The sequence below is a fragment of the Mustela putorius genome, unplaced genomic scaffold, assembly GCF_011764305.1.
Source record: "Mustela putorius furo isolate JIRA1106 unplaced genomic scaffold, ASM1176430v1.1 tig00000460_pilon_pilon_pilon, whole genome shotgun sequence".
Classification (NCBI taxonomy): Eukaryota; Metazoa; Chordata; class Mammalia; order Carnivora; family Mustelidae; genus Mustela; species Mustela putorius.
Window position 1 is genome coordinate 11,693,917 of NW_025421389.1, and position 16,057 is coordinate 11,709,973.

The following is a 16,057-nucleotide window of genomic DNA, read 5'->3' on the forward strand; positions in this document are numbered from 1 at the left end:
CTAGAAAGAGAAAGGAGCCAACCATGACAAATCCAGCTCCCATCTATTCTTCAAAAAAGATAGAATCTTTTAGGATAAAACTCTTAAATTAAGCAGCCAAATAATGACTTTTCTTTTTTTAAATTATTATTATTATTTTTTAAACAGAATTTTTTTTAAAGGATTTTATTTATTTATTTGAAAGACAAAGATCACAAGTAGGCAGAGAGGCAGGCAGAGAGAGAGGAGGAAGCAGACTCCCTGGCTGAGCAGAGAGCCTGATGCGGGGCTCAATCCTAGGACCCCGGGATCATGACCTGAGCCGAAGGCAGAGGCTTTAACCCACTGAGCCACCCAGGTGCCCCCAAATAATGACTTTTCAAAAAAATTTTTCTCTTAACAAAATAACCGTATTCCTAGAAATGATTTTACATGAATATAACATTCTTAACCATGGTTCCGAATATGTGAATAAAAGAAGCTGTATATTTTCACCTATAACAAATGTATGATTTTCACACTGCTCACATTTGCTCTAAATGGGAAATATATGAACATTTCTGTCCTTTAATTGCTGTGCCAGAGTCAGGACCATGAAACTAATCTATTTTAGACATCACCTAAGACCAGACTTACACGAATAGGGTATTTTAATTTTATTTTTAAGAATTCCCAGTGCTCCATTCCATATAATTATTTCCTTCTCCTTAGGAAACATCACATTTCACATCAGGTTAACAGAGCTAAACCAGAGCAGGTGACTGTTTGGTAGATATCCTGTTTTCTGACAGCCTTGGGGGACCTGATTCTACAGCAAGCTTTCCATTTCCAGACCCCTTGTCTAGGTTAATGGGGCGCCATTGAAACCATGAATATTCACATATTCAGTAGAAGGTAAATCTAATGCATCAGCAGAAGATGAGACAGGTTATCCCACTGAGCTGGTTCCCTTTGGCTCATCTCCCTCCCCATTACTCTCCATGGCTGCATTATATTTAATTGAAGAATAATTTGAAGGATAGAAAATAAGGTGTGATTCGGTGTGACCCCAGCCAGTAACAACATTTGCTTTTCCACCTAGACCAAAGAGCCTGTTCCCATGTCTGCCTCCGCATTGTCAAGGGCTTGGGGCACACTGCCTTTTTTCCCAGCTTTCCCGGCCTTGACCACACCCCCCAATTTAAGGAGGCAGCTCTATTAGAAACATTATGGTCTTTGCATCCTCTATAGCCATCAAGCGGAGGATTCCTGCAGGTAGTTGGAAAGAGACCACAGACACTGAGGGAAGCTCACTCAGGACCTTTTCTTCACCCAGGCTCTCCGGCAAAGTAGTAAGTGAAGTGTGAGTTTCTGCCTAAAACTTTGCTCCTTTCCTTTCCGCTCCCCCCCTTTTTTTGTTTCATTCTGGGGAATTAAACAGTGAATTGATGGGGACTTTTCAGGATACAGGCGGGTTTTCTCTTTCTCTTTTCACATTTTCCGATATTTTCCATTCAATTACTTAATAACAATTTTCAAAAATACTTCTTAACATTCTTAAAATAGTCTGAAATCAAGAGTGTTTCACTCTTCTCCCTGCTTAATAAAAGCAAAATCACACACGTTTTAGAGACTCGCAGATGACTTGTCAGAACTCTGAATTTTCCTCGCATATTGGAGCAGCTCCAAAGAAATAAAGCTGTAGTTAAACATAGAAATTCCTCTTTTTCTCTTTTACTCCTACCAAACCTATTGCTTTTTTTTTTTCCTGCCACGCAGCTTAATGAATTTTTGTAGAGAGGAAATTGCCACAGGTTTGACTCTTGCAAGTCAAACTAGCCAGTTTGTTTTGTGGTGTTCTTTTTTTTCTGTTTTGTGTTTTTTTGGTGTTTTTCCTTGTTTTGTGACTCCAGTTCTCCCGTGTTCTGCCTGTTTTGGGGGCTGTAGCTGAGACAGGGAGAGTCGCAAAGTCACGGGGCTTTTCTCCTCTCCCCCGCAGAGATGGACTTCATTGGCGATGCTACGGAACCACAAGGGGTATGGATGGCCATTCCCTTGCACTGGGTGATTTTATCCTGCATTGCCACTCTGTGGCTTCTCATCTGCTGTTAACAAGCCCCTGTTACCCCACCTTTTAAAGCAGCCTTAAACATGGACGAACTGTTCAAAAAGATTCTGGGTTATTGAGATCAAGGTATTCACTTGTAGCTTTTCCTTACTACCTTTTGGGTAAGATTTTTTTTTTTTAATTTTAAACCATTTCCCCCCCTTATTTCATACCATTGCTGGGCAACTGAAAAGAGACATATCACCAAAACAACAGGAAAAAGCCTCTAAAATGATAACCCTGGCAAATTCCTCATGATTTGTAAAATGACTCTTCATCTGTCGTGGCTCCGGATTGTGTCGTCTCCTTCTTATCTAAAAACAAACCTTCCCCTTCTGCAGGCAGGGACTATGCGTGGAGGGTTGGCAGGGTGGCCACTGTTGCTGTTGAGATTCTTACTTACCTGTTATTGTTCCTGAATGGAGGGAAGGGACAGCTAATGAGTTAATGTCTGCAAAGAGCTTTGAAGATGAAAGGCCCTTTTCATGTGTTCAGTATTGTAGTTATTAATATTAATATTTGAAGAAGCATGCTGTTTCTAATTGTAAATCAACAACTCCCATCCTTGCCAACTCAGTAGTGAAAAAACAAACAGTCAAAAAAAAAAAAAAAAGCAGCCACACAGCGTCTTCCGTCCTGGTTCCGTTGCTGAGGAGGAGGGAAGCAGAGTCTGATTACAGGCTCCTTCCACCCACACGCTAGTGGGTAGAGGGGCCGCAAGGTCCAAGGGTAGAGTCTGGAAGAAGGTGGGCAAAAGGTGTCCTCCTTCAACACCTGGTAATGCCTGACCCTGGAGAGCTGGGTGAGAGCATGGACCTGGGCCAGTTGCCTGCCTCAGATTATAATGAAGTTCAAAGGCGAGCAGGGTCAGAACTGGAACCCGCTGCTGGATTTGGCATCAAGAATGTGGATGTACATTTGGGTCCTGTTAGAGATTGGCTTGGTAACGGAGAACAGGTATTTAACCTGACTGTTCTTAAAATGTGAATGATGATTCGTGCCTCACCTATTCCACAAAGATGAGAGAACAGGAGTAAACAGCATAGAGAGTGAAAGTTCCAATCCTGTTGAGGGGCTGTCCTAAGTAATATTGTAACAAGTTGGGTGTGTGGGTGCAGGTCCCTGGGGGTGGGGGAGGCAGAAGACAGATGAATGGTAGGGAAACAAATGATTAGCCCTGACACTCCTCTCTTTGATTATACCCAGAGCCTCAGTGTATGCCTGAATTTCTTACTGAGAATTCCCATTCTGGTGTACCTCCTGATTTTATTTATTGATGAACAGATCTGTTTTCCACAGAGACTCTACTTTTCTAATTACTCATTGAAAATTCCCATTTCTGCAGCAAACAGCCAAAGGAAGGGTGACATCCCAGAAGCTGGGACACATACCCGCCCCCGCCCCCTCTTTCTTTCTTTCTTTATGGAAATTAAAACATATTTGGTATTTGAGCAAACTGAATGTGGTATGCAACAATTTAGTGGCGTTGGAGGCAAATTTTGTGAGTTTTCAATCCTCGGAAAACTCAGATCCGAAAACAACTCATTTTGTGTCTTTTCATCTCCTTCGTCCCTGCTCCACTGAAAATGTAGCTTTAGGGAACTCCAGCTTTTAATCTGGATTATTCTCCGAGTATCACACCTGGTTTCCTTCACTTTCCCCACCGAGAGGAAAATAATTCCCAATATTTTTCGAGCACTTAAAGTTAGTATGCTCGGGGGTCCTTACTGAGTGCTTTGCACAGACTACTTCATTTAACCCACATTGAAGTATTTGAGGTGGGCACCCTTGTTATTCCCATTTAACAGCTGAAGACCCTGAGCTTGGTGATATGACCAATGTAGAGTAGGACCCGGTTAGAACCAAGGGGCTGTGAGTCCAGACCTTGGGGCTGGCACCGTATTGCAAAGCAACCTTCATAGCTTTCAGATACTGACACGAGTTTAGGCTGAATTCTTCTGCTCTGACTCATGATTTGCTCTTATTTGGGAGAATACTATGGAATAGGCCTCTTTTCCAAAGGGGAATCTGCAGATCGACCATTCGTTGTTAGAGAGATACTGACCATTAGAAAAGTTAAAGGTCTAGTTGACCAGATCAGCATATCTCTCCTCCGGTGTCTCTTGGGACAAATATCGATTGAATTTCTGTGTTGTCTCCAGCCTTGTGTTGGGTGACGTAACAGATACTGAAGGAATAATAATGGATGTTCCATTTCTAAGATCAACATAATTTTATTTTAGGAGGCAAGGTCTTACCTGAAAAGAAGTTGAAAATAAAAGACAATATGAATGCTAAGCTGTGTGACACAGTCTATGAGTGTCTGGGGACCTCAGATAGCAAGAAATCATGTCTGGAGTAGGGAGTGACATCTATTTTGATCAATTTTGTTTCTCATAGAAGAGGATAGATTTGATATTCCAGTTGACTAAGGGCTGCTGCTGTATCAAGAACTTAGAGGAGAAGGCTGGGGTAGTACTCACTAGGAGAGTCAAGAAAGGACCTCTTGGTGAAGATGTCAAAAAATATTCTCAATGGGAGAAGTAAAATCTAGAAATTTTCAAGTGATGTGGAAAAGTAGAACCCACCTCCCCCCCCCCCCGAATTTTAGCCTTTTTTTTTGTATTTAAATTTTTTGACCTTTCATTTGGAAATCATCTCCAATGCCTCAGAAGTCGCAAAACACAAACCGGAGAGTTTCCAGAAGTGTTAGGACATTTAAAATTGTGAAAAATACAATGCAAATTATTTTCCTTCATCATCTTTTGGTGCCCCTGGTGACCTTTTAAACGAAAGGATTCCTGTCAGTGGGGAGAGAACAGCAATGGCAGTTTCTTGACATTCGAGGCTAAGTAACGACAACCACAGGTTCTTAGGAAAGGCTAGAAGGCTTGTCAGACGCGCCCATGCTCAGGCACATGGCTTTGGGGACAGAGACAGGTCCTGAGCCGCCTGTGTTTCCCTGGCCAGGTTTGTATTGTCGCTAAGCTAAAAATCGAACTTCTGCTCAGCCTGTGCTACAGATGTCTTTTTGCCTGATCCTCAGGGGGCCCTGCCCCCTCAACACCTGCTTTGTTGTAATCACTCATGAACTTAACCAAGTTTGTCCAGACGCTTCCTTGCTCCTCCAACTGAGGTCCTTTGGGCCGTAACATCAGCATCACGTGGGATCTCGCTGGAAATACAGACCTTCCCCCTGTACCTCAGACCAGCTGACTCAGGCTTTGCATTGTAACGCGATTCCCAGGTGATTTCTATGCAAATCAGTTGGGGAAAGCGCAGCTCTAGAGGAAAAAAACAAAACACACACACAAGAAAATTAAAAAACGTGAACGAACAAAAACTCTTGAGTATTTTCTGTAGCAGCTTACTACTTCCTTATGTTCATATCTAGTTGCTAAAGAGTTACTCCACCAAAGATAGACATTTAAGTCAAAAAAATTTCGGTCTGACTCGAGAGGCTACAATATCTCCCCCTTTGTGCCTTGCAGTCTCTCAGTGAGTTTGCTCCTCGCAGTAAGAAAAATGCTTACTTCTCGGTTTTATGCATAACAATGGTACAAATAGACTACTATTCAACAGAAATTGTGGCTCTTCAGGGAAATTCTTAACTAATGCCTACTCAACCTCTGCTTATGGAAGGGAATCCTTTTCTGATTATTTAAATGCAAGTCCTTTAGAAAAAGGAACAAGGGATTTAGGCCATCTGGGTTCTAGTTCTAATACCTGAATGAATAGCGTCTGCTCCTTTGGGCACTAAAAATAATAATTAATAAAACCCACTATAACTATGAAAGTATGAATGTTTACTAATGCCAGGCCTTATGACAAGACAGCAATAAATAAGAACCACTATTTGTTGACCATTTTATCATGCATAAAGCACTCTGCTAAGCACGTTTATTTTATCCAACCCTTCTCAATGATCCTGAAAGGATGGGTATTATTACCTCCAATTGATAGTTGAGGAATCTGAGACTTTGTGAGCTTAACAAACCTGCCCTTGGCCATAGGCTCAGTGAGGAGCTGCCAGTTCACCCACAGTCTGTAACTCCAGAGCTCTTAGTTGCTGATAAACTTAACCTCTCTGAGCCCAGTGTATTCAAACAAAGCATGATGGTCAACTCCAAAGTTGATTAAAATTGCAAAGTCCCTCTTTCTGCAAGAAGGGCAGCAAGCCATTGAACATTACATTCAGAAAATTTGAACCTTACAGTTTGGGCAGTAAAACAAATAAAACAACACCGTGAAAATCTCCATCTGACATAGTCCCAAGAAGTTGCTTGCTGGATTTGAGAGATCTGAGGCAACTGGTCTCCTTTGGTTCAGTTTGAAAAGGGCATTATTCAAATCTATCCTGATCCCCTTTCATGTCCTCTTAGTAGCTACCTCTGTTCATGATGTCTTTCAGTCTTGTTGAGAGCTTCTTAGGAGCCCAAACCATCTCCATATTCTAGATTGTGTCCAATGTGCTCTCCATGCTGTGAGTAAAAAAGTAATTATTTAAAATTCTAGGCTCTTTAGGGATTTCTTTGGCCCCATCCATTGGGTTAGAGGTGACATTTTTAATCTTGCAGACCTTCTTTGGATTTGACTTGGCCAAGAATCTCATATAATGTGACCTCCACTATATCTGTCATTGTGAAGCAGTGAGTACTTAATGTCATTTCTCTAGCTTGCTCTTTTTCTGTTTCTAGTTTCTTAGTAAGAAACAATTTAAATTTATCAATTCGCTATTCATAGATAACTATGATATGCATGGTGGCCAACTGTGCTCATTTGCTAAATTTCGTGGTTAAATACAGCATTTGAGGAATGACATTTGGAGATGAGGCTGTGGGCACTTTTATTGTAAAATAGGGTACTGTTACCCTCAGTCTCCCAGAGGATGTTCCCACATGAAGCCTGATTGCCCAGAAAAAAGTAGAGTGCCAGTTTCTGCTAGGTTTCAGGGATTGGGATTGATATCATGTTCATAAATTCCTCGCATTTAAGAGCAGGCAGGTTTGGATGTATCCCTTGATGTCTATGAGAAGCAACTCCCACTCTGCCCACTGTTGACAATGCCATTCCAGCAGTGTGACTGGGAAGGATTTGTTTCCATGAGGAGGAAACATAAAATAGTCTGTGAGGTACTCCTTATTTCCTAATTGCTATGGTACAACAGACTAAAACCATCTCATATTCTCTCTCTTTTTCAGGACATATTTACGAGTTACTCCTTGAGGAAGGGCAAAACAATATAATCTTGCAATCATATGATAACATGAGTGTATTTATAGTCTTCCAAGAAAGATTGGTTGAGCTATGTCAATTTATACAGAACTTGAAAGTGTTATGCTTAGTTAGGAGATGGGGGTGGTTTAGAGAAATAGGAGATGGCTATGAGTCATGTTCATGCCTCTATTCAAGTAAGGTTTGGAGCACTAATTATCAGTGAAGCGGAGGAGAAGTAAGACTGTAATGCTAGCTGTACCCTGAGTGGCTGCTTTGTGCATTTAGTGAAGGTGGCCTGTTTGGTTTAAGACACAAAAGGCAACAGCACATAAATGAGAGCACTGCCTTTATAGGTCAGGGTTGGCCACTTAAAATAAGAAGGAATGTTTACTACTGTAATGTTGAAATACACAGTCAAGACAATGAAGTTCTTAAAAATTTTAGGAGCAAGGAAGAGAAACCATCTCCAATCCTTCGAACTATTTTTCTTTTCTCCTTATTGTAATCACAAAGTTTCCTTAGGAAATGATCTAAATACTCTTAAATTTGAGTTCTTGGGGGAATTGAACTTGGCAGCTTTTGTTACCCTGCCAGATCAAAGGAGAGATCTACTAAAATGACTGGAAAAATACCAGTGAGCTACTTATGAGAGTTAAGAGAGAGAATAGTACAATAGATAAACTTGTCAATCTGGTGCATTTGTTAGTTTAAAGGAAAATATGATTCTGGGGCACCTGGGTGGCTCAGTTGGTTAAGTGTCTGCCTTTGGCTCAGGTCATGACCCCATAGTCCCCTGAATGGAGTCCTGTGTCAGGCTCCCTGCTCAGTGGGGAGTCTGCTTCTTCCTCCCCTCCCTACCCTTCCTGCTCTCTTGCTCACTCTCTGTCATATAAATAAAAAAAAAAAATTTTTTTTAAAGAAAAATACGATCCTGCATGTAGTGAACATTGAAGAAGTCTAATCTTAGTGTTGCATATGGACACACGTCATCACAGGTGATGGGTCTTTTTGTTGTTGCTTTAGAGATATCTTCACTCTTGAGTATATTCAGGCTATGAGACATACTGTTATATGTTCTAACTCTATTTCACGGACAGGTTCTTTCATTCAGTCAACAAACGTGTTGCATGTCTACTATGTAGCATATGAAAAGGCAGTCCCTACTCTCCAGCAGCTCAGGATTGAGGAGCAGAAACAGACATTTATAAAAGAAATACTCTGAACCAAATAGCAAATACCAAAGTAGGAGTATTGATACATTGAGTCCTGTGGACGAGGGCTGGGAGTGTCCATTTAACTGCCCAGGGGTTCAGGGAAAGTTTCCCAAAAGAAGGAATGCTCCCTCTGAGTCTTTAAAAACAGATTTTCATGGCAGTCATAAAAAAGAAACTCAAACTATTCATTGGAGATTTAAGGTGTTGCCTTGACATGGATGGCAATGTCTTTAGTTTGGCAAAGGTTCCGTTATTTTTCTTTGAATGGATAGTCCTTTTGTCAGTCAAATTCTTTTCCTCCTGCATTCTAGGCCCAAAGGGTGTCTTTTTTTTTTTTTTTTAAAGACTTTTTATTTATTTATTTGACAGAGAGATTACAAGTAGGCAAAGAGGCAGACAGAGAGAGGGGGAAGCAGGCTCCCTGCTGAGCAGAGAGCCCAATGTGTGGGGCTTGATCCTAGGACTCTGAGATCATGACCTGAGCCGAAGGTAGAGGCTTAACCCACTGAGCCACCCAGGCACCCCAAAAGGGTGTCTTTTTAATACAGATTGATGGGAATCCTAAATTCTTGATATTGAATCCTAGTAGCAAAGCTATTTAATTTTTGCATAGCAAATTATCTACATTATTTATGTTTCATAGCTTTATCCACAGTTGAATCCTTCACGTGCCATCTTTATATCTAGCATAGATTGGAACCATGATTCCTGATCTGTGACGTTAACAGGAAGACTGGAGGGTAAGGTCAAAGTTAGAACACAGTGCCGTTGTTGGTGGTTGTGTAATTTTGGCTTCTCTGTTATGGAAGGCACTTTGTACACGTTCCTTGTTCCAACAATACCACTTGTAGGTATTTAATGACAAGAGAAAATATTTTAGAACCTTTATCATGACAAGGAACTCGGACAAGTCAGTTATACAGTAATAAGAGACTCATTAAGTCAAGAATAATGCATACATAGAGCATAATACTCGACAGCCATAAACTTTGGAATGTAGAGCTATATTCCTTGAAGTAGAAAAATGTCCATAACATGTCAAATGTCAATGAAAAAAGCAGATAACAACATAGCATGTAGAAAATTATACCATGAAGGTAAAATTATGATCATGTGTATATGTTATATTTACATTCGGAAAGACACATTAAAAAATACCCAGAGGAACATTGAACAGAGTATTAGTATAATTACCTCTGGACAGTGGGATTTAGGGTGATTTTGACATTTATTTTAGACATTTCTGTGTTTTTATCGTAATTTCTTCAATAAATATATATTATTTTTTCCAAAAACAATCGTTTTCAAAAGACATAAAAACCATTTAAGTGTAGTTTACTATTTCCTTAATGGCATAGTGTTTCCTTGAAGAGCACATAACCCAGAATAAAAAACACTAATGTCACCGTGCTCCTGTAGAGATGCAGCCAAGCAGGACAGAGTTGATGTGAACTGGCTTCAGCCTTCATGAAAGTCTTCTCTCTTTGGCATTTCCTATTCTTTCTGCCTAGGTCTGACACACCCCTGCTCCTCCCCAGCCTCTCTGCCCTCTGGGCCTCCCTCACCCTGCCCTGCAGGGATCTGGGTGAAAGGCAGCTTCAGCCTGCAGGTCAGGCCCAAGTCTCTAAGCTTGCGGAGGGTGGAAAGGTCTAGAAGAGGTCCATTGGGTAGCATGCTCTACAAAGAATAGTGCTTTCCCCTGAGTCCCACAGAAAACTGTTCAAAGTCCATTACTGGACTGACACACCCACATAAACCAAACTATTATCTTTTTTGTCCTCTGCACGGATTGAGCATTTGCATCTGGAAAATTGAGGAGAGTGAAAAAAGAGGAGCCCAGGGGAAGGTGGCTGAAGACCTAGAGTCAGATCTCAGCCTGACTGGGTTACAGCATTGCCCATTGTCTTTCACCACATCTGGCGGGGGGAGGAGGACTTAAGTGAGTTAAAGGGCATGTACATGTTTTCTAACTTAACTCTGAGAATCAACAAGTCTCTGTGTGGCCGTATCCTACCAGCACCTGTGTAGGGCCTGGAGCAGAGAGTGAAGATGCAGACGAAATCCTTAAGTTCTAATGGGATGTGCGTTGATGAGACAATCAAGAAGCAGCTCAGTGTCACATGGGGTGGTAGAAAACACTTCTGTGACGAGGTGACATTAAGAGCAAAAGCTTAGAAATGGATCACACAACAAACCTATTCTTTATTTTTTTAAAAGATTTATTTATTTGAGAGAGTGTGTATGCGGGCAAGGGGGCGGGGAGCGACCGAGGGAGAGGTAAGAGGAAGCAGACTCCCCGCTGAGTGGTGACTCCTGGGGCTCCATCTCAGGACCCTGAGATGACAAGTACCTGAGCTGAAACCAAGAGTTGTACCCTCAGCCGACTGAGCCAGGAGCCCCCACACCTATTATTTCAAGTGGATCTTTATTCAGATCTGGGATCTGCTCAGATTCTCTGATTAGAGAATCTAAAAAAAATTCTGATCCACTTTACATTTTCCTTCTTGGGAGACCAAGTCATCCTTTCATTCACTAATTAAAAAAAAAAAAAAATCTCTTATGTCCCCTCGTCTATCTTAAAGTCTGGAGATACAAAGATGAAAAAGACATAGTGCCTGTCTTCAGATAGCTCAGAGTTTAGTGGGAGAGGCAAATAGAAACAGATGTTTATAAAATTTTTTTTTTAAGATTTTATTTATTTATTTGTCAGAGAGAGAGAGCGCACAAGCGAGCATAGGCAGACAGAGGGGCAGGCAGAGGCAGAGGGAGAAGCACGCTTCCTGCCAAGCTAGGAGCCCGATGTAGGACTCGATCACAGGACACTGGGATCATGACCGGAGCCAAAGGCAGCCGCTTAACCAACTGAGCCACCCAGGTGTTCCGAAACAGATGTTTATAAACCAATGTGTTAGGCACAGTGGCAGAAACACGCAAGGGGAACAGGGGGGAAGGCCAGCTAGTCCTGCCCGGGAGGGAAGGGTAGGGCAGGAGGGGTCCCTGGCAGCGAGACCTTCTGAGAGGAGTCTCAAAGCAGCAAGAGAAGCAGGTAGGTGGCTGAGGAGCAGGACAGGAGGCATTTCTACCAAAGGAGGTCATGTGAGAAGGGCAGGGAACAGAGGACTGGCCCCATGAGCTTGTGGGAACAGACGTTCCACGTTACAGGAGCAGAGGTGTATCCGTGTTGGGTAGCATGAGCCCTAAGGTGGAGGGGGAGCACTACCCCCGGAGGCCGGGGCAGGATCCTGAGAATTAAGTCACTTCAGACACATTTATCTGCTCCTTGGCCATTGCTGCTTCCTTTCAAGAAAACTGAGCTCAGCTCAACACAACCCTGTTATCAGGTGTTCACATCGTTCCTTCACTCTGGCGGGCCTCTGGTTGCTTCTAGGCTGGGGAGTAAATCTGAAGCCACACAGTTGTTTTGTATTTAGGTAATAAACGTTTATGATGCCACAACAAAACAAAACAAAAAACAACAAAAACGTTGGTCCAGCTGATGTTTCATGTTATGTGGGAGGGAATTCTCCTTGGCCAACAAGTCAAAAAAAAAAAAAAGAAAGCGTCACCCAGACACTTTTTGCTTTTCCTGAAAGGGTTTATGTCCCAAGCAGCTGTTCTGTGTCACAATCTACAAGTGGAGAAAGGGTGAGTTCTTTTTTTCTTTCTCCAAAAAATAATACAGCAGTAATCCATTTCTGTCCCAGAGTTATTTCCTGAGATGAGAGCCCTTGAGAGCTCTGGCAACTCCCTCTTTTCGGCTTCCTCCCTGGGCAAAGGGCTTTTCCCCAAGGGAAGTGTCATTCATCTAACGCAGCCGCAGGAACACAGCCCCGCGCTGAATGAACCATATGTGGGGCCATAGGTTTCCTCCCTCACTCTGTCTGCTGGACAGAAAACACATATTTCCACCGAACCTCTCCCCAAGCTGTGTTGCTCCGAGGGGTGTTGTCTGGCTGAGATTGAAACTCCTGATGCCCTTGAGCTGGGCTTCCTGACAAGGCTGCCCCTTCCAAAAATCCTTTTTCTTACAAATACTTAAATAAAACAGGAATTCAGAAGAGGAAGGATCTTTGCCACTTATGGGAGTATAGGGGTGATTCATATGGCCACAGGGCATGCCTCACACTGCAATCTTCCACGATTTCCCATTCCCCACACCTAGTAGGACTGACCGCTATTTCTTTCTAGATTGCTGATAAACTGCTCATCACCTTGTATTATAGTCCTATGTAAGTCTGTCTTTGCCACTGCCTGGAGATAGAGACTGTCTTTCTCAGCTTCATTCTGAGTCGGAGAGAATGTGAGGTCTATGAGGTCGGGGATCTTTGTTTACCAGGTGGGTCCCAAATGCCCAGAACAGGGCCTGGCACACAGCAGACGCGTAGTAATGATTTACTGAATGGGTAAACAAGTTTCTAACAAAGGACGCCTTCACTGTGCTTGTTGCATGAATGATTGAGGTCTGTGATGACTCAGGGGGTCCATGGGACTTTTGGGGAGGACATCGGAGGGCTGAATGGCTGGCACAAACAGTGCTCCCATACCTGACAGGTCCCAAAGGTATAGGTTGTCCTGCAGGGCTCTGGAGGGAATCTGATCATGGTTAATCTGTTCTTAGGATGACACATTCTGTGTTGCTGAGTTGTAAGTTTCATCCGTGAGCAGATCAAAAACTTTCAAGTGGGGATGTATAGATTGATGACGATTCATTAGGATTTTTGCATTTGATTTCAAGATTAAAGGTAAGGAATGCTTTGGTAGGAAGGGAATGCTGAACTCATTGAGACTATCTTTGACAGTGTATGGTCAGGATCAGTCCTCGTTGACCTATGTTGTATGTACCTTTTTCATATGTCATGTTCAGTCTGATTCAAGATAGCTCCTCATTGTTTTGAGAAACAGGTGATATTAACTGGATATTAACTGGATTTTAAAAATCCAGTTGGACTTGCATACTTTGGTCTTTGTCTCCTCTTAAGCTTCACCACTGGAAATTCTTAAGGGGCCATTTTGCTGCAACGGAGATAAATTTCCCCTAAAAAACAAGGAATAGCATCTTGATTAACATAGCCTAGTTACCCTTAGTTATTTTATTTATTTACTTATGAAATATTTTTATTTATTTATTTGACAGAGAGAGATCACAACTAGGCAGAGAGGCAGGCAGAGAGAGAGAGGGAACCAGGCTGAGCAAAGAGCCTGATGTGGGGCTTGATCCCAAGACCTTGGGATCATGACCTGAGCCGAAGGCAGAGGCTTTAACCCACTGAGCCACCCAGGTGTCCCCTTAGTTATTTTATTTTTAAAAATTAATATTATTTTGTCTGCATCTATTTTTGGAGAAAATGCATCATAAGAAAAGTAAAGGGTTAGTTAAAAACAAGAAGCACAAGTTCTGGGCAAAGATATGTCTTTTGACGATTTTTAATTTACTGATCTCAACCATGCAATATTAGCCACTCTGTAACTGTAGTCCTTAGTCGGTATAATTTTCTGTTGCTGAGCTGGTTTAACTATATCGTTTAAATACATTTCGTAGGAAGGAAGATAGGCTCATTGGCTGTCAACTGAACGAAGACAGTAAACCAAAACCACAAACTGAACATAGGACATATAATACTCTTTTTTTTTTCCTTGAAATGTGCTGGTGGCTTTACATATTAGCAAGAATAAAGGAAAAGACAAATATAATCCGGAAACAGTCAAGTTAAAACAAAAATGTTACTTTAAAAAAAAAAAAAGGTTTTATTGATTTGAGAGAGAGACAGCGAGACGGTCCTGCAAGAGTACGAGTCGGGGGAGGGGCAGAGGGGAGCAGCAGACCCCTCACTGAGCAGGGAGCCTGAGCTGGGGCTAGATCCAGGAACCTGGGATCATGATCTGAGCTGAAGGCAGATGTTTAACCACCTGAGCCACCCAGGCACCCCTAAAACGTCACTTCCTAACCATAGGAATTTAGCCTTCGAATGCTGTGCCTAAGAACTAAATCTTCTAAATCACTTAGGAAAGACTTTTTTTCAGTATATAATATTGAGTTGATTAAAGTGTGTGAACTAATGTACTTTAGGAAGCATTTAGATTAACAAAAATGTTTGATACATAAATGGTTTTCCTGATGACTGACAACCAGCTGGAAAATCCCTTCAGCCAGAACATTCCTCAAGTATTCTCGACAGTCGGATTTTTGGTGTAGATAACAGCTCTGCTCAAGAATTATTTCATAGTGTTTCTCCTTTTGTTCCAGATGAATAATGTTCCATCCGTTTTTCAGGGCTTCTCTCTGTTTATCTGTGTCTTAGGTCCTGGTGGATGTGTCTCTCCAGTAGGGCTTTTCCATCCTTCTTCCCTTCAGGCCTTTCTTTTTTTACTCTTTTATCAAATTTATGCCACACCGGTGTGCTGAGTGCACCTGCTATGTGCCAGGCCTGGTTGGGGTGGAGGGAGGGTGGTAGATGGGGATATTACTAAAAATAACACGTAAGACCTGGTTCTTGTCCAGAAACCCTGCAAAAGGGTCTTTTTGTAGGTGCTTTTCCTGCTTCTTGACTGTAGCTCACACAGGCTAGGCACTATCCCTGCTACTTTGCAGTCAAGAGACTGGCTCTGTCTGGGGTCTGCCCATTTTCTATGTGCCCGTGATCTGTCACTTTATCTTCCTGATTTCTCATTTCCTTCTCTGTAGCATAAAGAGGTGAACTCTAGGGGTGCCTGGTGGCTCAGTCGGTTATGTGTCTGACTCTTGATTTCGGCTCAGGTCACAATCTCAGGGTTGTGAGATCGGGTCCCATGTAAATCTCCCCGTGGAGCCTGCTTAAGATTCTCTCTGTCTCCCCCTCTCCTACCCCTCCTCCCCACTTCAAAAGAAATATTGAAAAAAAGAAGAGGTGAGCTCTATGGTTCCTAGGAGACACCCACTTCTAAGACTCGAACCCTCTGGTTTCTAGTGCACACATTGGTGCAAGCAGGGGCTCAGTGAAGGCTTTCTCCCACGCAGGTGCTGAAAGTGACCATGAGCTACTTTGTGGATTCTGCAGCCAGTGGCCCTGCCCCTTACTCAGCAACACGTCCTGCGATGGCGGTAAGTGGGGTCCGCTCCCTGCTTTCCCCTTGCCCACCCTGCCTTTCCTGGCTTCCCCTTGCTTTCCAGCATCCTGACCTCTCTTGGACAGAGAAGCCGGGACCCGACTCCAGATTTGGAATCAGCCTTGAATCTCTTGGAGGAGCTAAATTGTGAGATTATCTGTGTTTTTATCGGCACGTAAAATAAAAATCAAAGACTGATGGATTTGCTGAGAAAGGTTTTTTAGTGTGTTTGAGTTTCAGAGAAAATGACTCAAGCACGATTAATGGTTAAAGGCTGGTGATTTTTCACTGATCAGTTCACTTGGTGAAAATTTTTCACATATCGCTATACCTTGGGTTTAACATGGTTAAACTTATTTGGGGCCTCATACATAAAAGCTAAATATCACAAGCCTTCTGATCACAGAATTTAAAACTGAGAAATGTAACAGTAAGTTTACAGGAAAATGTTATAAATCCCAGAATAAGAGAGGTAAAA

At 42.3% G+C, this 16,057-nt stretch overlaps 1 protein-coding gene across 2 annotated transcripts in view; it reads left to right on the top strand.

Annotated features, from left to right (window-relative positions):
- Positions 1-1,180: 1,180 nt before the first annotated feature.
- The window catches only part of ETS1 (ETS proto-oncogene 1, transcription factor), a 129,233-nt gene continuing 114,356 nt past the window's right edge, over positions 1,181-16,057 (top strand). For both annotated transcript variants that reach the window (XM_045080359.1, XM_045080361.1), the window contains exons 1-2: positions 1,181-1,310; positions 15,491-15,574. In XM_045080359.1, coding sequence (XP_044936294.1) covers positions 1,188-1,310; positions 15,491-15,574 — 207 coding nt within the window. In that variant the 5' untranslated portion in view covers positions 1,181-1,187. The remainder of the gene's footprint in view (positions 1,311-15,490; positions 15,575-16,057) is intronic.